At 40.9% G+C, this 25,103-nt stretch overlaps 1 protein-coding gene across 2 annotated transcripts; it reads left to right on the top strand.

Annotated features, from left to right (window-relative positions):
• The first annotated feature begins 1,531 nt into the window (after window positions 1-1,531).
• On the top strand, window positions 1,532-22,277 carry LOC125638493 (actin, aortic smooth muscle). 2 transcript variants are annotated; one of them, XM_048854340.2, is made up of 9 exons: window positions 1,532-1,646; window positions 6,376-6,594; window positions 8,606-8,734; window positions 10,265-10,375; window positions 15,093-15,177; window positions 17,081-17,242; window positions 17,952-18,143; window positions 19,672-19,853; window positions 21,998-22,277. In XM_048854340.2, the coding sequence occupies exons 2-9, from the start codon at window positions 6,466-6,468 to the stop codon at window positions 22,139-22,141; spliced, it is 1,134 nt and encodes a 377-aa protein (XP_048710297.1). In that variant the 5' UTR covers window positions 1,532-1,646; window positions 6,376-6,465; the 3' UTR covers window positions 22,142-22,277. The 2 variants fall into 2 exon arrangements, with proteins under 2 accessions (XP_048710297.1, XP_048710296.1); XM_048854339.2 differs by having other exon boundaries at window positions 1,537-1,646; window positions 6,418-6,594.
• Window positions 22,278-25,103: the final 2,826 nt, after the last annotated feature.

Below are 25,103 nucleotides of genomic sequence, written 5' to 3'. Positions count from 1 at the left end.
TTTCTTGTTTTGATCCACTCCATCTATCTTTTACATCTTTGGCTGGCAGCAGACGGTGCAGAAGGACTGCATGCCATCCACATCTCATGGCTGCTCGGCAGAAAATGGTACAGTACGACTGCTAGCAGTCCGTATCGCCTGCCCGCTCACCATAAGACGGTTCAATAGGACTGACTGCAGGACTAAAGAGAATGACCTGGTCAAGTCACTCCAAATTTAGTCCCTGCGCCCATGTCTGCCCAGGCGCTCCCGGCCCACGTGGCCAGGAGCACCTCGGACACGACGAGGACGGCTACCAGTCGTATTGCACCGTCTGCTGCCAGAAGGCAATGGGTTGCTGCTACTGTGTAGCAATGCCGTACCGCATCTGCCAGCACCCAGGAGACATACGGTGACGGTTACCTGAGCAGGCTCCATGCTTGCCGTGGTATGGCGTCTGCACAGGTAACTCAGGAAAAAAGGCGCAAAACGATTGTTTGCCCTTCCTTTCACGGAGAGAGGGAGGGAGGGAACGGGGGCCTGACGATATGTACCCAGAACCACCCGCGACAATGTTTTAGCCCCATCAGGCATTGGGATCTCAACCCAGAATTCCAATGGGCAGCGGAGACTGCGGGAACTGTGGGATAGCCACCCACAGTGCAACACTCCGGAAGTCGACGCTGCTACATTATCACATGGCTACATTCAGGGTGGAGTAGGACAGTTGTTCAGATCTTGATATTTACAAAGTCAACATTCATCCCCAGTAGTGTCTGAGATGCTGCTTTAGTTATTTCCTTTTTGGAGAATAGGGAAATAATGCAGAATTACTACTGTAGGTAAGTGTTGACTCCTTAATAGCAACTATTGTAAGTGCGTTAGCCAACAAAGCTATTGCTTATTCCCTTTAATGAGTCTTTATTTCTTGGATTTTGACCAAGACTGTTTTTGTTTATTTTCTATTTGGATTCACCATTTCGTGATCTTATAAAAGTTCAAGAACGTCACAGCCCTTTTGTGATAGACACACTGTATATAATAACCCTCTTTAGATGTAAAATAGTTATCACTCAGTTGGGTGACTTGTTGCTGATTCAACCCCCATTTTCAGGTACAGAGTCATCCAAGCACCAAGATAAGCTGGCTATTTTCTGTCTCTGTACTACAAAAACAGATAACGTGTACAGTTGAAACACCAGTACTGTACATGGTAAGAACTTTTCCTTTAACCAGTGGCAGCTTCTAGGTGGCTGGTAAGAGAATGATAGTAGGCTATTTTTAGTTATTTGTGGTGTAATGAAGCAAAAAGCTTTTCAATGACAGCAATGGATGTACGGATTATTTCAGCCTTATTCAACCCTTGTGTGAGAGGTTCTTTTTTTGTATTTTAGTGGGGGGAAAGTTTACTATTAACCATAACGTAGTGAACAACTTAGTGGGAAAGAATCCAGGGTTGTCAGAAATTCTGCCCTAATTTATCCTGTCCTTTAAGCTGACACTTTGATAAGCACAAGCTGAAAACAAATGTTTCCAAAAATGGCTTGACAGATGTAGGTATTCTGCGAACTCCATTCCTCAAGCTGATATAAATGTAATAGAAGGTGAGATCATTTCACTTTTACAAAGGAGCTTTTACGAATCCTCACCATCTCCTGTTCTCTTGAGTAAGTATTGCCCTGAGATAATTTCACATTGTATTTGATGATTTAACGCTACAGGTCTAGGATCTCAAAAGTACCTGAAGCTCTTGCTCCTTTGTAAACTATGGGCTAGATCTTGCTTGTCTCAGTCATGCAAGTAATCCCAAAGGGGCTATTCCTTAAGTGATCAAGATGTAACCCCATAGTTATTATGTGCTGAGCCACAGAATTATTAAAAAGTAGTGTGCCATAGAACTTCACTTCCTTTGTGACTTGGAAGAACTGGTGCATATAAACTGAACAGCCAGTTAGTGAGCAACCAAAATAAAAAAAGGAAGGATAACAGAGCACAAAATGAACTTTGTGTTCTGTTGCTTGCAGTTATTTGACATTTCATAGTACAACTGTAAATGTGCTGCATCTTTTGTAAAAGTAATAATGTCTTAGTAATACAAGACCTTTTCAGTACTTAATTTAATTTTGCAAGTTTGAGAGAGATGAGTGGGTTTTTGTGTGTATAAACTAACAAGACTTTAATGTCATATACATTTTTAATATTAAAGATTTGAATTAGATATGAATGGAATTATGTACTTCTAATGCATATGGGAGTCCATTTGTATGGATGGTGAAACTGCACACACCTTCCAGAAAGATTTATTTAGGACTGAACTGCAGTGGATTTAGAACCTTAGTAGTGTTTTCTGGCTGGATAAGGACCACATTGGAATCCAAGGAATGAATGCAAAGTTTTCCATTGTGTTTTAATGGGATTTGGTTCAGGAATAAAGGCACTTAATGCTCTGTCTCTTAATGCTCATATACATTGAGCAAACATTACAAAATAGTGCTGAAACTGTTAACTAACCTGCAGTGGATTTTTCAGTATCACATTGTGGGAAGAGAGCAAAAACTCCATCCTTCACCTGCTAAGTTAACTTTAAGGCAGTCATAAAACCCCTGTCCCTTTCTTATGTTACTGTGCAGGTACAAAATACCAGTCATATAACTGGTTAAAAATGTTGGTCAGAATTTGTTATTTAGTTTCAAATTATATTAAGTAAGGTATTGAAATACTTAATAGTGTCCTAGAAGACTTACACCCTGTTTTATGAATGAAGAGTAAAGAATAGCAAGTGAAATACTCAATGCAGAACAAAACAAAACAAAAATAAAAGTGAGATGCAAGAGCCAGAAAATTCATGTTTAAGCCAAGGCAAATCTTCCTGTTTTTGTTCCTTTGTTGGTTTTATTAAAAAAGAAAAAAAACCCACACAACCTCTCAAGGCTCAAATATATCTTGCAACATTTCAGCCCTGAGCTGAATTATTTTTATGGTCTAAATATAAAACTCCTGAAGCAAACATTTACAAGAGAAGTATTGGCTTAAGCAGCAGCCATGTTTAAAATCTTTTTTTTTTCATTGGATGAAAAAGGTAAAAACGATAAGAATAAAAGTATACCTTGGGATCCCTAAGTTGTAATCAGCACACTCTCTTTTCATAACTTTCTCAGAAGACCATTAAACCAATTTCCTCCTAAATTATCCCAGTATTTTAGTGGACATCGTTAGTAGCATTTTTTGTAAGTGAGCTAAGATTGGAAATAAAATTGCAATCCAGCTAATTTCTGGAAATTCTCCTTCCTGTTCTGAATACCTACAGCAGATATCCAAAAAGCTGCTTTTGAGGAAAGGAGCTAATTGTTAATGCTTCTGTAGGTTCAGCAAAAAGAAAGATGCAGGCATGACTCCGTCTTGGAAGTATTCTGAAAGTGACGCACTGTAAGCCTACGGAAGTACGGGATGGGGGGTGTTTCAGAACCTGAGCTGTAGCTTCAAAGCATGGTTTGTGCAGCTATTTTTTGGAGGGCTAGCTCAAGCCACGCTAGCCCAAGTCTGATGTTAACCCAGGCTGAGAGGCTCTCCACTGCAGGCTGGACAAATGTGCCCTAAGTTCTGAATGCTTTAGCATTTGGGGCCTTATAATCCTGAAATAATAAGCAAAGCATAGCTTTCTGACTGAAGATAAAGGGCCAAATTCTGCCATCGGTTATATTTACACAGTAACCCAATTACTTGGGAGCTGAGCATTAGTAACTGAGGACATAATTTGATCCACAGTCAGTATTTACAAGAGTAACTCAGAGTTGTCTTGAGATTTTTCTGTGATGCTATTTGAACACACTGGTTTATCTAGTTTTTAAATATTAATGCACTTAATCTGACAGTGTTATGAACAAAAGATACATAGCATATGTATGAATAGGAGCCATGTATGTTTCACTACTAAGATATTGCACAGCAAATCCAGCAGTATGTCTTCTGCATCTCTGCCTAAAGCAGCATGGGCTAGCAGAGACTTTTGGCAGAGCTGGACTTGTGAAAGGGTTTCCCCAGTTTTAGGCTTTGAGAATCACAACTTATCACATATCCACCAGTGCAAACCTAAGGTAATTCCATTGCTGTGTGCTTTAAAATGTCACTTGTTCTGACTCCAGATTTACACCCATGTAGGAAAAATCAAAATCTGGACTAATCTTTATATTGTTGGAGTCATGTCAATGAATGAGTTTTTCAATACATACTATCAAATACCGTCCTCCTGGTTTCAGAAGACAGAAAACAGCAATCAAAGTTGTATAACTGGCTGTTCAGAAAGAGAAGACAATACTAGGAGTAGTAATTAAATACATTCCTAAGTGAATGTATTTAGTACAGTTAACAATCAAGTGATCAAATGATCCCATTCACTAATGAACAGAGGAAAGGAATTTTTGGATACAGATAAGTCCATAAAAGTTAAAACGATTTTCCTTTTATGACATTTTAAAATTCATATCTTTGCATCATGATCCCATTTCTTGCAAATGTTTTTTTGACCAGTCTTATATTTAGTTTTATCAATATCACCCTTTCAAAATTTTATTTGCTCACAGAGGTGTATTTTGGGGTGGGGAAGAGGGAGGAAGGAAACAGGCAAGTAAAATCTTAGTAGTTCTTTACATTCTCGTCAGGCCTCACAGAAAAGGTTGGGTAGTGACTTTTGTGCTGGTGCTGCTATGTTGTCGTCCTGACGACTTGTGAAGAAAAGAATCAAGAAATTTAATGTACTGATCCTGTTCTGTGTCAGCTGCAGGGAAACCCTGTTAAACTTTCATGGCTTGAGTAATTTATTCAATTTTAGCATCCCCTTTCTCAGAAATCTAACTCTTTTCTGATTGGCCTCCAATTTATTAATTAATGTATTGATTGCATCCCTGCTTCATAAAACACAGCAGGAAGGGATGGAGAGCCCAGGAAACTTATGGAGTTCAAACTTTAAAACAAACATTCCCTTCTGGTGGACAGGTTTGAGGGCCATGGAAAGGGCCTGGTGCATGGTCAGCCAACCCCTGGGACTGCAGAAATCTTGGGGAAAGGATGCTTCTGCTCCACAGAGGGGCTGCTCCATGGCACCATGGTTCCCCGAGAGGTCATGCTGGCATTGGCTTCGCTGTCCATGCCTGCCAAAGATCCACCATGTCAGCGAGGGTGCAGATGTAGCTTGGGAGTTAGTCATTCTGAGCAGCATTTATTTTGGCCCGACTGTTAGTAGAGAGCCAGGATAGTGTTATTCCTTGAATCTCACTACTCTAACCTGAGTGGAGGTATAGGGCTTCTGTGAGTTGCCATGGAGGGAGAAGCATGTTCTTTCTACTCTATTTCTGCTTGTGGTAAATGGAGGGGAATGCCCGGTCTGAAAAGTAAACTTGAGAGAGTCCCAAACAGAAGTCTATAGATGAAATCGAGGCTCCAGTGAAATCAGTGGGGTTGTGCCATCGATTTTAATGGGGCCAGGATTTCACCCGATGTGTTGGCGAGCTACTGGAGTCAAGTTGTTTTTGGCTAGTTGAGCCAGTTATGTCCCACGCCACTTCTTAGAATAGCCCCGTTGATAAGGAATTCACCATTTACAAATATAGAATAGTTCCTGTAGCAAGCACTTAACATAACAGAGCAGCTGCCATTTAAAAACACACAGCAAACGCTTTCCTGCGACTTTGTGGGAGGATTATTTTTAGTCATTCATTTCTCAAATTGGCTCTTACACGCTGGGGGAGAAGGGGAATTTGCGAAATGTTTGTAGACCACATAAATGGTGTTTAGTACAATTGATCATGTTATTTTGACACTGTCACTTGCAATTTAGTGCTAAAAAATCTCCCAAAACAGCATCTCAGAGTAATCTGTTTGAATGCAGTCATTACCTGTTACAAACAACCCCCCTCTATGGTTTCCATAGAGCCATGCTGATCTGAAGTACTAAAATTTGAAAAAGATTTTTCCTCTCTGTTGATTTTTATATATATATATATATATATAAAATATGAAAAAAATGAATTCAGTCTTAACTGTCCAAGTACCAGGAAAAGTGGATCATCTAGAATAGCTAATTCAGCCCTGGCATAGCCGGGAAGAGATGAACATTTCTGCCTTGACTGAATGTGGCTAATGGTCATTCAATAACACCAGGATGTCTCTGGATTCTTGCTTTAGAGGTCATGTGAAATAAAGGTTTGCCTTTTGGATGTGGGGACAAAGGTCTAGCAAACCTCTTCAATATATGTTTAACTTTACGCATGAGTAGTTCCATTAGCTTCAATGGGACCTACTCTTGCTGAAAATTAAGCGTATGCTTAAGTGCTTTGCTAGATTGGGATCTTAGGGTAGTCTTCACTGTTTAGGATTATTTTTCAAGACTCTCTTTTACAGCAATGTAATTTCTAAATGATCAAGAGCTGCTTCTGCCCCCAGCCACCTGCAGTAAGTTGCTGTTGCTACAGCCTAGAACTGTGAGATACAATGTGTGATGAAGATGAAACCACTGCTCTTGTATGTGATAATGGCTCTGGGCTTTGCAAAGCTGGATTTGCAGGGGATGATGCGCCAAGGGCTGTTTTTCCATCGATCGTTGGACGTCCTCGACACCAGGTTAGTTGTTCCAAAAGGACAAAGGTTTTATTTCTTATACCGCCCTTGAAAACTGTGTTAGATATGATATAAGCATAATGTAGGTCTGAGCCTGTAGTTCTTTTGTAAAAAAATTATTGTATTCATGTTTTTTCCCCTCAAAATCAGGGAGAACAGAAAAAAAAAAAAAGACAAGAATTTACGGAATGGGAAATGAAAGGAAGGCAAGGGGGCAGGGAAGGAAAAGGAAAGACATATCTTGGTTTTCATCCACTAGGAATTAATCAAAGTTTTCTAAAAAGTTAGACCAAAGTTTTTCAGACTTGTCTGAGATCCCTCCTCTCCAATGATCCAGTTCTAAGGGAGGCCAAACTTTCACATGTTTCCATGGGACAATGGTGCGTTTAGAAACTGGAGATTTGAGTTGTATGGTTTTATGGGACTAAGCTATCTTGCCCTTGTTGGAATGTTTTTGCCAGTTCTCTGAAAAAGGTATCTCTGGGCTGTAAAGTCAATTATTGATCTGCAGGAGAATTCTGATGGCCCTTTCAATGGTATTCATGTGCACAAGTGAAACTGAACTGGTGCTTCAATATCATGAAGAGTGGGTGTAGCAGTGATCTCTTCAAAATTTCATTGTAAATATTTTCAGCTTTATAAAACTGCCTGCCAGTCAGTAAACGAAAGATCCATCTAGTCTCACGATTTACCATTGTTATTTAACATGATATTGATAGTCCTTTTTTTGCCTCCCATTATAAAACTGTCTGAACCCTGGGACCTTAAATCCTAGATTAGGTGACTAGTGAACCTTCTATGAGGGTAAATGACTAATGATCCTTAGCTGATAGAGGACTATTAGCATAAAAAAAATATATTGCTGGGAGACCATAAATACGACTAGCAACCAAATTTATAGTAGAGATAAGGTCCATTTATCATTACATTAAGCACTGGTAGAGACAATTAAGTTTCCAATTAAAGTCCTTAATAACATCCCTTTATCAATCCGAGCAGGGCTGATAAGCGTAATTTTGTGGCTAGCAGCTTCTTTTAACTGCTTAAATGTCCTCTCTATATATTTTAAAAGAAAATATCATAGAATCATAGAATATCAGGGTTGGAAGGGACCTCAGGAGGTCATCTAGTCCAACCCCCTGCTCAAAGCAGGACCAATCCCTAATTAAATATCTGTATTTTCAACAATTTAATAATTTTCAAAATTGAGTGCTTGCTACAAAATGTAGACTATATTCTTCTACTTGTCAAAAGTGGTTTACTTATTTCAGTAAAAGAATGCATGGAATTCAAGGTCAGGATGTTAGATTCCTGAAAACTAAAATGTGTCTTGGTAGCTATAAGTAAAACATGATGACTGAAAACCTGCAATACTGTATGCACAAAACATGGTATATTATTTAGCTATTTGTCTTGCACATTGAGTTTTATTAATCATTAGAGTTAGCATGTAGTTTTAAGTTACACAAATGCATGCAGCTCAATGACTTCATCTCCTAAATCATGAAATTAATGAATATCCAGCTACACATGGAATAGATTTTGATGGCAGTTGAATAATATTGTCCCAAATATGCTGTTCACATTACCTTAGGCAAACAAGATACAGTGGCTATTACAATAAAGACAAATGTAAAAAGACTATCCAGGGTTGGATACAGCCCCATGTAAATAATAAGTCTGAAAGTATTTTTAAAAACTTCCTTTTAAATATGTTGTATAAATGTTTTTCATCTCTCTTGGTGTGTGGATAAGGGCCTTTTCAACAAGAGAGAAAAAGGGGTAATGATGAAACTGACTTTACACAAAGCACTGCCAAATGCACACAGAAAAAGTGGAAAATAGAGAAATATTCTTTCCTCTCTAACTTTTCAGTTATAGCTTTTCGCAATAACTAAGGATGATAACTAGAGTAGGTACAACATTTTCAGACAAAAATGTGATTTTTTTCTCAAGATGTGTCCCTTTAAAATACACAATACAACACTAATTTTTTGACAACTACATGTTCCAGGGTGTTATGGTAGGAATGGGTCAAAAAGACAGTTACGTTGGGGATGAAGCCCAGAGTAAAAGAGGTATCCTGACACTGAAGTACCCCATTGAGCATGGGATCATCACTAACTGGGATGACATGGAAAAGGTGAGTGTTTTTCTTCATTTCATTTTGTCTGAGTCATTATTAATTTGTTTGGGTAGCACCCACAATGTGTGGCAGAAAGAAGGCACAATCCCTGCCTCCATAAAAGAACAGACACAAAGAACTTATGGGGAAGGTTGTACAATACATTAGTGGAACAGTCAAGGTGGTGATTGGTCTTGTCTCGGCAATAATAAGGCGGTCATAGGTTGCTGAGGCTTTTTAATTTTTCCAAATTATTATGCATATAAAATTATTCCTCAGCTTTGATAGTGTGATCTAGAAATACACTGACTTTATCTGCTGCATTTACAGAGTGCTGGGACCAGTTTTGAAGTCCTAACTTAGGCAAAGCTGCTTTTTTACATCTATTGGAATTTGGTCAAAGTAAAAGTTTTAGATTGGGATCCCCAGAATCCCAATGAAGAAACCTTAAAACATTCTTCCTTAACCTAGAAACACAAAAATAGAAGACAGAAAGGACCGATCCTTTCTCCTGGCCTCACAGGCAAGAAAACATGAAAGGATGTCTTTGCCTTGTATTTATATGTTGCTCTCTCAGTGCTGCGGATGATGTAGGCAAAATGTATTGGGGAATTCCAAATATTAGAGCAGAAAAGATGGAAATTGTTCTTAAATCCCACTCTGGCCTCTGAGCACAGGTTTATTCCCTATAGAACGTTTTTCTGTTGAGGACTCCAGTTTAGCCATAAATATCCCGAGGTGATAATGCTTCTTTATTTCCTAACAAGTAAGATTTTCCTGGCATTTATCTAATGGGCTTTATAACTCTTCCATGGAGTATCCATTAAAGGAAGGTCCTAAAGTGGGCACAGATATTGAGCTGTGCTGCTGGAGAACACATTGGAGAGACAAGGGTCACCAAAGCCTTGAAGGACTGTCAAAACTTGCATTGCTAAATATAGATAGCACTGTCCACCATGAGGGATCTCAAAGTGCTTTACAGATTATGTGGCAAATAAACTCCAGTTACTGTAGAATTAATGACAATTCAATTCTGAGTTCAGGTCCAGTTAGTCGTCTGATTTTCAAAGATGGTGGAAATCATTGGACTTCATTTATAAAGCCTACATGAGCTAGGACTCTTGATCCCCATGGATGGGGACACTTAGGCTACCATAGAAGCCATGGAGCAGCTTTGCAGTCTGGAATGAAGAATTCCTTCCCTCATATACCTGTCCAATTCTTAGGTCAGCTACTGCATCTGGATTTTAATGGGCACAGCCACTTAATAAGGATGATAGGCTGCCTATCTGTGGTATCCCAAGTAAAAAGATTCTATGGTATAGAATTTGGCCCCAGATCTACTCTGTTATACTCCTGCAAACCCATTGATTTCAGCTAAAAACAACAGCAAAATTTGTCCTGTCCTGCATATGTTTTTGTGCAAGTATATTTAAAATTCATTGAAACTGTATTTGAAATGAGAAATGCCTCTTTCAACACAACTTTGACCCACCAAGAAAGGAAGCAGTCAGCAAAATGTTGCCCTAAACTGTCTTTTCATTTTAGATTTGGCATCATTCTTTCTATAATGAACTTCGTGTTGCCCCAGAAGAGCATCCTGTGCTGCTGACTGAGGCCCCCTTAAATCCTAAGGCTAACAGGGAAAAAATGACTCAGGTAACAATTTGGATATTGTTGTGTTAATGCTGTGCTGCACAGGTTGTTTCAGCATAGGAGCCAAAAGTTAAACGGTCCTAGATACGCTACTCCCCCCTTCTTCCTGTAGGGAGTGCCTCCATGGTAGGATCAATGGCAATTGGTTGGGACATGTGGAAAAGCTTGTTTTTCTGCTGCCTATGCTGTTCCTCTTCTGTGGATAAGAAGAAAATGTTTAGTTATTACGTTTGGAAGTGATTCATATTTCTCAAGTGCCTTACAAACCCTAAGTAATCTTCCCTCACAAGGGTGGTTTGTTGCATTGTCCCATTTTTCTCCTGGGGAATGTGAGGTAAGGAGGTTAGGCCCCACATTCTCACAATAGTCTCTCATTTTAGATGCCTGGCTCTGGACAACTGTGGTCTGATATTCAGTAGGGCTGGGATGTCGAACCTCTCGTTGCCTTCAGCAGGAGTTGTGAGTGCTCAGCACTTCTGAAACTCAGGCCTTTAAGTGTCTGGTTTTGGGCACGTAGAAACTGAAGCATGTACTTGTTAAGGATGTAGGATTGGACATCTGGAGAATTTGTGTAATCAGCTGGTTGGTGTGTTATGTGTCATTCTGCGTCCAGATCACAGAGGATGTGAGTTTGTTATTGATCCCTCTATAGAGTTTGGCTCTTTAGCTCCAGCTGTAGAGACTCATTGCTTTCTCCTCTGCGGGTTGTCAGGTCAAACCCCAATGTATCAGAGAAGATGCAGCTGTCATGTAAGTGGGGACTTGCCTAGGATTCAAATTGCTTTAGGCCTTATACACTCAGGTTGAGCTTTCTCCATCCAGAGGAAATATGTAATTCACTGCTTAGTGCATGATTTGTGTTTCCCCATCTCCACAGATGATGTGAGTCTGCTACAACTGGAGTTAAAGAGCCAGACTCTGTAGCTGGGGCTGTAGGGACTTAAACCTTTAACTCTGCTGGAGGTCTCCAGTTCAATCCCCGGTGTTGGCCAAGACGGCAGTCATCACACACACATCCACATGATGTAATGAGTTAATATTCATATTTGAATATGCAATATGTTATTTGCATTAATTCCCTTCCAACCAAATCCATTCCTTGGCTCCACATCAAACCATGATTTTCTCTACTTTTTCTCTAGCTCTCGCTTCAAATTCTCCCTCTACTCCCTCTAATCCAGCCCCCTGCATGATTCCCAACCTGTCTGCCCACTGCCATGTGGCTGGAGCGATACCCTACATATTGGGTGAGGCATTACTCCAGCCATATGGTAAATGTGGGTGTTGGGGACTAGGCTCTAAGCATTGACACACAGCCTAGGGTATCTTGCCCGCAACTCTGCAGTGGTATCAGCTGAAACAGCGTTTCAGGAACCAGGGACAGAGTGTTCAAAAATGGGACTCTCCCTGCCAGTTTGGGGATTTAATAGGTCTAAAGGCATCCAAACTTAGATGGCACTTCTGAAAATTTTTCTGTTGTACGACATGCCCCCAGGCCATCTAGCAGATTGGCATCAGAGCCTGATCCAGAACTCAGGGGTCTGTGTCTTCTAGAGCACCACTCCATCCAGAAGGCCATACTGCTTCCCTCAAAAATTGGAGTGCGGAGTCACCAGTACTAAACACAAATATAGATATATACACGCTCAGTACCAAGAAAAAATTGACATGGATTTGCATTTCCCTTCATGCACATTTTTGGTATGCATTTAATATGACCCTTATGTGTGTAATGACAATGTAAATGAGTTAATTAAGCAATAAGAACTGAGAGAGCCCCTTACTGGGAGGTAATACAAAGAAAGAGGTATTGCAAAGCACATGATGAAGATAGCTGCTTTCAACAACCAGACAATTGTTGCTTTCACAGCAAGACATGCCTGGTAGTGTGTGTCTGCCATTATGCAGTGATAATAAATTCAATTTTAAAATAAAAAAAAAGATTATCACTTATTACATTAAGTCATTAATTGGAAATGAAAGGCCAGTAATTAAAATATAGTTTGTCACTGAAAGGAACAAATCTTTTTCTTAAACCATAGTCTCTTTTGCAGAGATGCTAACATATGAAATCAAGAGTCTAAATTTAACCCATCTGTCTTCATTGGCTCCCACTGGTGTAGGTGCAGGTTCGGGAGGGAAGTTGTAATGATGGAAAGTGGCCATATCATTCCCTCCACTAGGGGGGACAAATTGCTCTCAGGAGCATGGGAAGCACTGACTGGGAAAGGGATGCACCCATGTTATCAGTGCTTGCCCCAAACAGCCTTCACTAGCAGAGATCCTAGCGAGGCCAGTTGGAAACTAAAGCTGCTCCACCTGGTGCAAACCTGAGGGAGAACCTGTGGTATGTACATAGACGCATAGTTTCTAAGATGCAAATGGCACATTAGGTACCTAAGTGTCATTTATGCCTTTGAAGATCTGCCCTGGAACATAGAAGGTTCTCTGATACTATAGCAATGGGTATGTCTGCTATAGGTACTTATAGAAGAACTTCACCTGTGTTTCCCTCTAATCCTCCTCCAGGGCAAGGGGCTAGGTTACCACAGAGATGGAAGTGTAGTTTACATCTCCGTGTGCCTGCCACACTGAATATGGCCCAATATGGACCTAAGCCAAATCCTAGTGAGATCAGTTGGAAGACTCAGTTGATTTAATTGAACTTTGGATCAAACCCTAAACCGAATGGCTAGGCAGCAGTTCTGTGGAAAAGGACCTAGGGGTGACAGTGGACGAGAAGCTGGATATGAGTCAGCAGTGTGCCCTTGTTGCCAAGAAGGCCAATGGCATTTTGGGATGTATAGGTAGGGGCATAGCGAGCAGATTGAGGGACGTGATCGTTCCCCTCTATTCGACATTGGTGAGGCCTCATCTGGAGTACTGTGTCCAGTTTTGGGCCCCACACTTCAAGAAGGATGTGGATAAATTGGAGAGAGTCCAGCAAAGGGCAACAAAAATGATTAGGGGACTGGAACACATGAGTTATGAGGAGAGGCTGAGGGAGCTGGGATTGTTTAGCCTGCAGAAGAGAAGAATGAGGGGGGATTTGATAGCTGCTTTCAACTACCTGAAAGGGGGTTCCAAAGAGGATGGCTCTAGACTGTTCTCAATGGTAGCAGATGACAGAACGAGGAGTAATGGTCTCAAGTTGCAGTGGGGGAGGTTTAGATTGGATATTAGGAAAAACTTTTTCACTAAGAGGGTGGTGAAACACTGGAATGCGTTACCTAGGGAGGTGGTAGAATCTCCTTCCTTAGAGGTTTTTAAGGTCAGGCTTGACAAAGCCCTGGCTGGGATGATTTAACTGGGAATTGGTCCTGCTTTGAGCAGGGGGTTGGACTAGATGACCTTCTGGGGTCCCTTCCAACCCTGATATTCTATGATTCTATGATTCTAAGTACAGTGTGCTGCCCCCCCGCCCCCACCCCCGTAAAACTGGATCAGGAGAGAACTCAAGAACACTGCAAGTGTAGCTAATAAAGGAGGAGGTGCTCTCAGTTTGTAGGAAAGGGATGGTGAGTGCATTGCTTTAGGGACATTCTTTGCCAGTGTTTGAAGAAATGGTATCATTTGTCTTGGGGGCCTCGGGGTCTAATACCTCAGGGGAAGTGGTGGCAGCTGGGAAGGTTTTATCAGAGTGGGGAGGTAGACAGTGAGTCATTCTTGTTTAGTGATTAGAGCAGGGACTAGGAGTCAGGACTCCTGGGTTCCATTCCCATTATGCCCCTAACTTCTTTTGTCAGTTTGGAGAGAGAAGGTGGGTGAGGTAATATCTTTTAATGGACCAACGTCTGTTGGTGAGAAAGACAAGCTTTCGAGATCCACAGAGCTTGTCTCTCTCACCAACAGAAGTTGTCCACTAAAAGATATTACCTCACCCACCTTGTTTCTTTAATATCCTGGGACCAACATGGCTACAATTACATTTGTGAGTTTGGGAAAGTTAGTTCCCCATTCTTTGCCTTAGTATCTATAAATTGTATATAACAACACCCACTTCACTGGAATGATGTGCAGCTTAATAGAGCTTTAAAATCATCAGAGGAAGTGGGCCATAGAAGTGTATATTGTTTATAACTCTTTGCTATTGCAAGTTCTTGAGAAACAAGTGTGGAAAGCAAAGGAAATTTGTGATATTTTTAATGGTGCTTTGACACCAGGATGAGGGCGGATGCATAGGGTTTAATGGTTAAAAAAAAACAAAATCCCAAACCCAGACTTTTAAATACAAAAGTAACATTAAAATGCAAGAGAAACAATATAAAATGTATGTAATTTATTTTCCTTTTTGTTTTAGACTAGTGGGTGAACTTTACCAACAAGATGTATCTTATTTATGTGAAGAGTAATATTACTGAGAAAAGTACATCATTAAATAATATTTCTTTACAGCTGAAAATGCTTGACACAACAATAATTAACTTTTAAGTTCAAACACGTATTATTTACATTGTGTTCTAAATCCTATTTATAATCTGAATATATTTTAAAGGGATAAAATATACATGTTACGGTTATTTTTTTCCTTTGGGTTGACACAGAATTTTGTTTACACAGCAGTGAATGGATGAAATTAATTTTAGTAGGTTGTTGGGGAGATGAGTTATCTGGGTATAAATCTGCACTAGCAAGTGATCTATAAGTTAAGGGAAGACTTATTGTCTCTTCAAATGCTCCTGATTGTATAGCCTAAAGATTCCTAAACTCTTAATTGCAGATCATGTTTGAGACATTCAATGTACCTGCTATGTATGTAGCAATTCAGGCAGTTCTATCTCTATATGCATCTGGTCGAACCACTGGTGAGTTTCTGTGGGTGTCAGTCTTACTGTCTGTCTCTCTCATGTATGCTGATATAGACACACTATATATGTTCTGTCAAGAAGCTATAGCCATCTAGGAACTGCATGCTTGCCCTATACTGTACAAGCATATCATGGCCCTGGCCATTACAAGAATAGAACTCTTCTCTTTCTGTTCCAAAAGTACCAGCCCTCTACCTGTTCATGTATAGGAGAATTTCTCTGAGGGGCATATAACCTATGTTTATATTAGAGAAAGACGATATAGTTTGAGACTCCACTTAACTGCACATCAGATAAAAGAAGCAAACACTTAACCAACTCATGTTCCAAATACCCACTTTATTTATTTCCATGTTATCTTTACCATTAAACATGTTCCTGACAAGAGAATACTATTGAATCATTATAAGAAAATATCCTGTTTAAACATTATACTTGTCAATTATCTAACTCAGAGTCTGCTGTGAAGAGATAATTAGCATTAGCAGAGAGATCCCTCATGACAACCATTTAATACCTGATCAAGTATTAAGGCCATAAATTATATTTCAGGAACACTGAGGCCTTGGTACATTTTGAAAAAAATTGAAAATACCATCTGGCTTTACAACCTGGTGCCTCAGTCTAGTTCAGAGGTGCGTAAACTACAGCCTGTGGGCAGGATCCGGCCCACCAGCCATGTAAATCCGGCACTCGAGCTCCTACTGGGAAATGGGGTCTGGGGCTTGCCCTGCTCCGGCCCTCCAGCTGGGGAAGCAGCGGCCTGGCCCCCCTCCAGCTCCTATGCCTAGGGACAGCCAGGGGGCTCTGCTCTGCATGTTGTCCCCACCCCAAGCACTGACCCCACAGCTCCCATTGGCTGGGAACCACAGCCAATGGGAGCTGCAGGGGCAGTGCCTACAGACAGAGCAGAGTGCAGAGCCACCTGGCCATGCCTCCACATAGGAGCCGGGGAAGGGACATGCTGCAGCTTCTGGGAGCTGCTTGAGGTAAGCGCTGTCCAGAGCCTGCACTCTGAGACCCTCCCCACGCCCCAACCCCCTGTCCCAGACTGGAGCACCCTCCTGCACCCCAAACTACTCATCCCCAGCCCCATCCCAGACCCCGCACCCTAATCCCCAGCCTGGAGCCCCCTCCCACACCGCGAACTCATTTCTGGCTCCACCCCGAAGCCCATACTCAAACCAGAGCCCTCACCCCCTCCTGCACGCCAACCCCAATGTTGTGACCATTTATGGCCCGCCATACAATTTCTATTCCCAGATGTGGCCCTTGGGCCAAAAAGTTTGCCCACCCCGTGTCTAGTTTGTGAAAAGAGATCACCCGTTTGTGGGAATCAACCTTTGTGGCAAATTGTTGATTCCTTTAAAAGACTCCATTCTGTGTGTATTTAATATTGGAAACTTTCATCCACTTTTCAATGGAAAAGATGTTCTTCACTTCCTGCCCTAAAGTGCAGCAACACTACACAGTGCAATGCAATGCACTGTTAAACAGTTGCTGTGTTCAGCCCTGAGGAGGCTGTATTTTAATTGTTGATGAGATGATCTCTGTGTGCAATTTTACATCATTTTTAGTCCATGTAGTGCTCTGAGTCTTTTGAGATGAAGAGCTCTGTATAAATGTAAGATCATTATCATTCGCATCAGTTGAGAGAGAACAATACAGTACAATTGCAGAATGCTTCATGCTTTTGCCAAAGGCAGTTGCTTCTTTGTGTATGCTAACAATTTCCACCACACACAAGCAGAGCTCCACTTATAATGAAGACAAAAGGGGTTATCATATGAACATCTCCTAACAAGTCCTTTTATTATTGTTTCAGCTTTCTCTTAGAATGTGCAGAAGTTGTGGGTTCTATGTTGGCTGAGAATGCCAAGCTTTTCCTTTTCTTTCCAAGGAATCGTTCTGGACTCTGGGGATGGTGTCACACACAATGTACCCATCTATGAGGGTTATGCTTTGCCCCATGCCATCATGAGGCTGGACCTGGCAGGGAGAGACCTCACCGATTATCTCATGAAAATTCTCACAGAAAGAGGCTATTCTTTCGTCACCACTGGTAATAAGATGCCTTCCATATGCAACTTACATGGGCACACTAACTCTTTTTGGTGTCATATTGGACTTCAAGTGTGTATGTGATTTGCTACACCAAAGCTGCATTGCAAGGTACAACCCTCGATAGGCCAGAGACATAGACAGTGTGAGCTAGTGGGCTTCTTCCATCTCTAAGGTCCAGGATGCTGGTGCTTTGCAGGCTGAGCAGGAAATGTACAACATAAATAAGTTGTTCTTTTTTTCTGTTGTTTTTTTTGTCCATGTATTGTCACAGCCATTTTGCTCCCAAGGGGAACTAGTATATGGCAATATTTTTACTATTGTGTTCTGGCTAGTGATGTTTGTTGGAGGTTTGGTGGCACAAACATGAATTAATCTGCACAATACCCCTAGAAGGAAGTATGACACAATCAGCATGATTTTACAGATGGGGAAACTGGGGCATGGAAATGTTAAGCAATTTCCTGGAGGCCACACATTGGTCAATGTCAGAACTACAACTAGAGCCCAAGAGTCCCTATGTCACAAGTCTGTGATTAATCCACTAGACTATACTGCATCCCTGCACGCACGCGCGCACACACACGTGTGATGGAATCTGTCCCGAGAGTGTCTTCTGGCTGCCATATTGAATGCTGATAAAAGATATAATTAATGTGATCCTTTTTTTAAAATAACATTTCTTTCTTCTTTTTGTTGGGTGTTTGTAGCGGAGCGTGAGATTGTGCGGGACATAAAGGAGAAGCTTTGCTACGTGGCTTTGGATTTTGAGAATGAAATGGCAACAGCTGCTTCTTCCTCTTCTCTCGAGAAGAGTTATGAACTTCCTGATGGGCAAGTCATCACCATTGGGAATGAAAGATTCCGATGCCCAGAAACTCTCTTCCAACCTTCATTCATAGGTGGGCCTGGGCGGTGTTTGCAAAGGGCGTGGCTGAATTGGAAAATAATGTTGTGTTTAACTGTAAGGGAAACATTAAAATATAGATACTTTTATGTCCTGAGAACCTGTAGCTTCTATTGACTCCATCAGGAGTTGGGTTTGCTCAGCTCCTCTGATATATGGGGAAGTTACTCTTTGGAAAATGTAGACAGATCTGGTGGTTTTGCTATATATTAATTTGCCTATCAGGCTAGAAAGTACCAGGGTTCTAAGACAGTGATTTTTCATGTTTGTGTCAAACACCTGTACCAGTTCACCAGACTAAGACCAAAGCCTACCAGCCAGTACTTTAGTACCATGAGAAGATACTGCTTCCAGTTCAGACGGATTGATATCAGTACAGCTGTACATTAGTGCTAAGTGAGATAAATATCTGAGAATGTAAGAAAAAATATTTCTCATCCAGATGCTGCCTCTGCTCCACAATCAGTTCCCTAGTCTTCAGCTCAGCAAGCTATAGAGTATAAAACCCATGTATTATTATTTTCCAGTAGTTTATCTACAACCCTTTGTAGAGTCAAAATCCACCTTCAGTGTATGGTAGTTCAAGCCTTCCTCCCATTGACTTCAGCAACGAGGCCTGAGTAATGACAGCAGGACTGGCCCATAGTCAGTTCAGTCCTGCTTCCCTGGAAGTGGTAAAACTCTCACTGATTTCTATCAACAAGTCTGTCCATTGAAGCACCTGTATAGCCCCCATCTCGGTATCTGAGCCCCTGTCCTGGAGCAGGAGCAGGCCTCTGTGGAAACTGGGATGTGGAAAGGTTAAGGGATTTGAGGATACACAGTAGCAGAACCACCACTGATGCCCAGCAGTTCTTGGGCACACAAGTCCGTGTCAGAATGAGAGTTCTGAATTATTTGAAAGCATGACTCTGTGTAAATTGTACTCTGTCACAGGGAAACTCCTTGTATCTCTTCTGGGGGAAAAATATCACCACCATAAGTGGGCTTTACTGTGTTTTCATGTTACCCAGTTATTCAAACTGGCTTATAAGAATCGTTTTATCCAGCTGGAGTTGAGAGTGGGTCTTACTTCTTGCTGATACCAATATACTTGACCGCAGGAACAGCAGACTATTGTGGGAACAGCTCAAACTACTCTTTTTTTTGTTTGCTAAATGATGGCATCAATTTATACTTGAGGCAATCTAAATCCCAAGCATTAGAACACAGTAGGAGAGAATTTTTCTTCTTTTCAAGTCTATTTTATGTCTGCCATTTGTAATCCTGTTCCCACCCGGACTTGACAGGGAAGGTAAAAAATTGCACTTATCTTTATCTTCCCACCCCACCCACCCCCCAGCATCTCATAGCTTGTTCCTGGAATTTTCTTAAGGGAGCTATGTCAGCAAATACAGTATGTTTAGGGACCATTGACCCTGATCTGTATGAGTCATCCTTCCATGTTGACAGTAGTAAAGAAATAGGTGAAATGGATTCCTAAACATATACATGTAATGTATTGAAATATTATTTTCAAACAGGAATGGAATCTGCAGGTGTTCATGAAACCACTTATAACAGCATTATGAAATGTGATATTGACATCCGTAAGGATCTCTATGCTAATAATGTGCTCTCTGGGGGAACAACAATGTACCCTGGTATTGGTGATCGCATGCAGAAAGAGATCACAGCTTTGGCTCCAAGTACTATGAAGATTAAGGTAATCCTAGCACTTTATACAGATTTTTTTTCGAGTTTCTTTTGTTAAGAAATCAGACCACAAGAGAACAAGTGTTTAGTGCTTAGAACAGAAGACTGGAAGCTACTGCAGCTGATTCTGTTCCTGGCTGTGCCATGGATTTTTGTGACCTTGGGCAAGTCATCTAACCTTTCTTCCTTATTTTATCAATGTCACTCAGGATTCAGAGACAGATTTGTCAGATATTGGCATAAAAATGGTAATTGAAACTGTGTGAGTGAATGAGGTCTCCTAAAGACAGTGTAAAGAGGGAGCCAACAACAGAGCCCTCTGTGACTCTAATGGAAATTGAAATAGGAGAAGAGAGAACCCATCAAAAGAGAGACTGAATAAACAACCAAAGAGGTAGAAGGAGAACCAGGAGAGGATGGAGCTGCAAAAACCAAAGGAGGATTGGGGTCTAGGACCGTATCAGGTGGGAGGCTCCCAGAGCTCGGGCTGCAGCCCGAGCCTGAATGTCTGCACCACAATTAAACAGCCCCTTAGCACAAGCCCGATGAGACTAAGTCAGCTGACATGGGCCAGCTGTGGGTGTCTAATTGCTGCGTAGACATATGCTAAGAGACCAAAGAGAGTCTGCTAAGCCAGTGACTGTGCCTCCAACTGAGGAACTCCAGACTAGAAGGAAATGACCCAGAGGAAAACATAATTTGAGGTAGCTCAGTAACAGGGCTGGATGCTTTAATAAACCGCTAGGACCCTGGGTCAGGACTTGATGGCATAGGTAGGCCCAGGTTCCTCTATCTTGCACTGTTCCCCACCCCTCCACCCACTCCTTTGTAGTGACCCATCTCTGGAGGAGCAATTGGAGCATGAGGGGTGATTGAGGCTGCAGTCTGAGCTCCCTCTGGGATGACCGAATTGGCAGAAACCATGAGGCCACTAGGCCAGCTGTCATCAGACTTTTCCGCTACGTGCCCCACAGAATGTACAATCTAAATAGACAAGACAGATAACTGGTGGGAGGGGAAATAGGGGCACACAGAAGTGAAGAAACTTGCCCATGGTAACACAGCAGCTCGGGGCGGAGCTGTGAATTGAACCCAGGTCAAGCAGTAAGTCCAGGTCCTTGTCTACTAGATCACACTGAGAAGAGATGAACAATTAACTTTGACTTGGGTGAGGGTGCCAAAAATTATTCTCAGATATTAAAGCTCTGGGGACCAACTCTGGGTTTGTTAAACAGCAACAAAACCCCCCACAAGATGCTGCCCAAATCAAACACTCATTAAATCAAACTTTTCTGGTAACTTTCTCATGAAATAGGAATAATTACAAGTAGCAGCACAACTCTTTAGCCTTAATCTAATTAAATAAGCATCTCATTTAAATCTTAATGAACAACTAGGGCCAAGATTTTCAAAAGTTACTAGTGATTTGGGGGGGCCCAACTGGAGACACCTTATTAGGGCCTGATTTTCCAAAAGTGCTGAGCACCTGCCCTCTAGGACCCCTTTAAAGTGTCTCAAATTGGGCACCCAAACACAATCATTTTTGAAAATCTAAAAGTATATGGGGCCCAATCCTGTGAGGTTCCGTGCAATCTCAACTTACTTGAAAGTCAGTTAGTTAAGTACATTGGCCCACATGCATCCAAATGCACTACAACACACCTTAAAGAAAAGGCCATCTAGGGATTTTAGCTGGGACACCCAGGTACGTGCATAGCAAGCGGTTGTTTTTCATCTAGATAACATGTAATAAACAAGTGCTGATGAGCACTTTCTTGGCTTCAATGTGGATCAAGTTACTAAAACCCCTTGGCAATCTGCAGATAGCTGACTGTTTTGGTCCTTGCCCGTTTTTCATTACCATCTTCAGGTCTGATTCAGAATAGTGCTGAGTATCTGCCACTCCATTGGCTTCCTCTCAGGATCTGGCCCATATAGTCAGGAGCCAAATTGTTACATTGAAATAATTCTGACTGCAGCTGCAAGGCTGAAGAGATGACTGGCTTTTTAGCTGTTGGATGTTTTATTTCAATGGTATTGCACTGCTGTAATGGAGAACTGGCTTTGACCTCGTAAATTTGCACAGACGAGATGTTATTGTGTGAGCTACTCATTACTCTGCTCGTAAAATGTTACACTTCTCTCCCCTTCTAGATGATCGCACCACCAGAACGTAAGTACTCCGTCTGGATTGGGGGCTCGATCTTGGCTTCCCTGTCTACCTTCCAGCAAATGTGGATCAGCAAAGATGAATATGAGGAAGCTGGTCCTTCTATTGTCCATCGCAAATGCTTTTGAGTACACTCATGATATGCCATCAGTGATAAGTATCAGTGGTTCTCTACACCATATCCCCCCTTGTAGGCAGTACATGCTTTAGGCTTCCTTCCACCGCTTATTAAAACACAATAAATGGTTATCATGCTGATTAGTATATTGTTTGTCTTGTTTTTGAATGAGGAAAAGACACTGTAATTTAACATGTAATTGACAGATGCCTTCCAAGAGTAATTATAGCAATAAAACAATCAATTCTGTAGAAATTTTCCTTCATGAATCTCAGAGCATTTTACAAACATTCACAAGTTAAGCCTCACAAAGTTGCTGTGGTGCTGATCAGTAGTATTACCCTCTTTTACTGATGGAGAATCTGAACTACACAAAAATTAAATGATTTCTCCAACCTCATATAAATTGAAATTCTCCCCTTGTGCAGAGACCCATCACAAAGTCTATGCACCCTATAAGCCTTATTTGAGTATTATGTGGTGCATAGCTTTTTTTGCTGTCCCTCTGTATAGGGATGAATTTCCCCACAGTGAGAAAGTGGCAGACACAGCAAATTTAGGTGGGTCCTAAAGTGCAAAGTCCTTTGCGCAGAAGTTGCATATAATCTTTTCCTTTGCTTCCCATGATTGTTTGGCAGGAACCCATGCTATCAGCCACAAGTGTCAACAAACTGTAGTGCTTTGGTGCTGTAATTACGTGTACCAGGTTAATTTACCTGTCACACATTGTTCTGCTTAAATGTCTTTTTTTTTAATCAGTTAATTGATTTTAATTAACTTGCTATCACTGTCCTTTTTATGCCAAAGAAATTAATACTAAGTAAATAACAAGCCTTTCAAATGTGTTATCAAACTCTTCTGGTTTAATGGATCAATAAAAGTGTAATTATCCATGCTAAAGTGATTTACATTAATTATATAGTAACCAATTAGTATAAACATATACTAATAAGTAGTCATAACAGTCTATTTTAATTTAATTAGCTCATGAAAATTGCTTTGTTAAATTCCAACTAAGTATTCAAGATAAGCAATTTTAAAATTAAACTTACAAAAGTTTCACAATTTCTATAAAAAAACATTTGCCTGTACTTCCAAATGGCTCAGTGTACTGTAATGTGCTGTCCTTGAAACTGATGACAGCATTTGTACCCTCCTTGCTATGTTTCAAGTGCCAAACAAACTTATTTGACATATGGACCTGATTCTGCACTCCTTAGGAAAGCCTCCCTTTGACTTCATGACTTTAATACCAGGCCTTCCGAGTTCACTCACTATGAGGTATGCTAGGTAAGTATTATACCTGTTCCTAGATTGAGAAAGCGTGGCACAGAGAGGAAGAGTGATTGGACAAGGTCTTCCAAGGGCAGAGTCTGGAATATAATCCAGGATTCTCGACACCCAGTCGAGCGATCTAACAACTGGACAATGATCTCTCTCTCACTGATGTCACTGCACTCTGCACTGGTACTTCCTAAATCCTTCATTCACAGCTAGAAAGAGGACTTGTCAGCAAAGATAGCTCCTCTCTTTCAAGGAGGGGAAAAACACACCAACTGTGTAGCGTGTTGATTTTCTATGGCCCGGGAAATGGATTCAATGCATACTTCCTCAGCTCACAGCCTGTTTATGTGGCCTGTGCTCTGGGGAAGGAGTACTTTTTTTAATGGCCAGCTTTTATAGAAGCCAGGTTTTTTCTTCGAGGTAAAATGACCAAAGGTTTATTTCAAGACAACATTTTTAAAGTATGAAAAAAATAGAGGATGATATAAATAATTCCTGTTCCCTTCAGAGGCAACATAACAGGCATTGCCCTGGACCACAGCAGGTAAGCAAGAAGTGATTAACTGATGTCAAGCTCAGCAGTTCGTATCAAGTGCTGCTGCTGCCCCCCCATTTGTTTTTCAGCTAGCCTCGTGGGTACTGCCAGTGAACTGTTTGCCCATTGAACGGAACCAGCATTTTTGGTTGAGAGTTGATCATCCATCTGCATGCTGTGTGTTTGTCCATGCCATTTCCAGCTCCTCTGTGCATCTGGACAAGAAATTAAAAGGTGATGACTAATACTCTTGAGGGACTGATTAGTAATTAATGCAAAATGCTAGGTGTTTGCCTTTGCTCCATGAATTGAAATCCGTATTTATGTTCATGTTTCTAATAGAGAAAAAGTTTCTGTTGCATGGGGCTTATTTCATAACAAAACTAGTGTTCTAGGAAAGTATCGTTAACTGATCCTGATATCAGATAATGTGATTGTTCCCTTAATGGATTTTTCAGAGACAAACTAAATGTATGTAGAACTTCATGTTAGTTCATTATCATTGATAGTAAGAACATCCACAGCCTTTTGAAAAAGAACTTTATGAATGTTTTAAAGAAGTTATCTAATTCTGTTAGCTGCTAATTCTAGCCCTATGCAAACTCACTTCTTCACCCAAATACTGCTCTCTGAGAATGGGAGCTGAAAGACCAGTGAGTCAGTAGCAGGCAAAAATATTAATCCTTGTCTTGTTCCTAGTTTTGAACGGCAGCATAAATTCTAATTGTCAGTAACTGTATTTTCCAAACAAATATAAATATTTGTAAGAATCACTGAGAATCTTCAAAATAAATTTTACCATAAGCTTAATGGCTTGATCTAGCTTTATATCACCACTTACTCAAGATGCTGACAAACTGATATAATGTGGATTGAGAATAGCAGCCTTCTTATATAACAGCTCTTGAAATTGATCTTATCTCTCTAGGCAATAAAGAATAATCTTTAACCAGTACATCTTGCAGCGAGTGATGTTTGTGGGGATATCCTTAGGTTCTCAGATTAGTGATGTGTATTTATTTTTACAAATCCTTGTAATGGTGAAATAGAATATAATCAGGTTTGTTAATAAAAATGCCACGTTTACCCTGGTTTTGACATTTTTAAAGGGTTTCCTTAACTGTTCATGCTTTTTAAAAAATCTTCCCCAACT

The sequence above is a fragment of the Caretta caretta genome, chromosome 6 (assembly GCF_965140235.1).
Source record: "Caretta caretta isolate rCarCar2 chromosome 6, rCarCar1.hap1, whole genome shotgun sequence".
Taxonomy (NCBI): Eukaryota; Metazoa; Chordata; order Testudines; family Cheloniidae; genus Caretta; species Caretta caretta.
The sequence above is the reverse complement of the archived record's forward strand: the minus strand, read 5'-3'. Positions and strand labels throughout refer to the sequence as shown.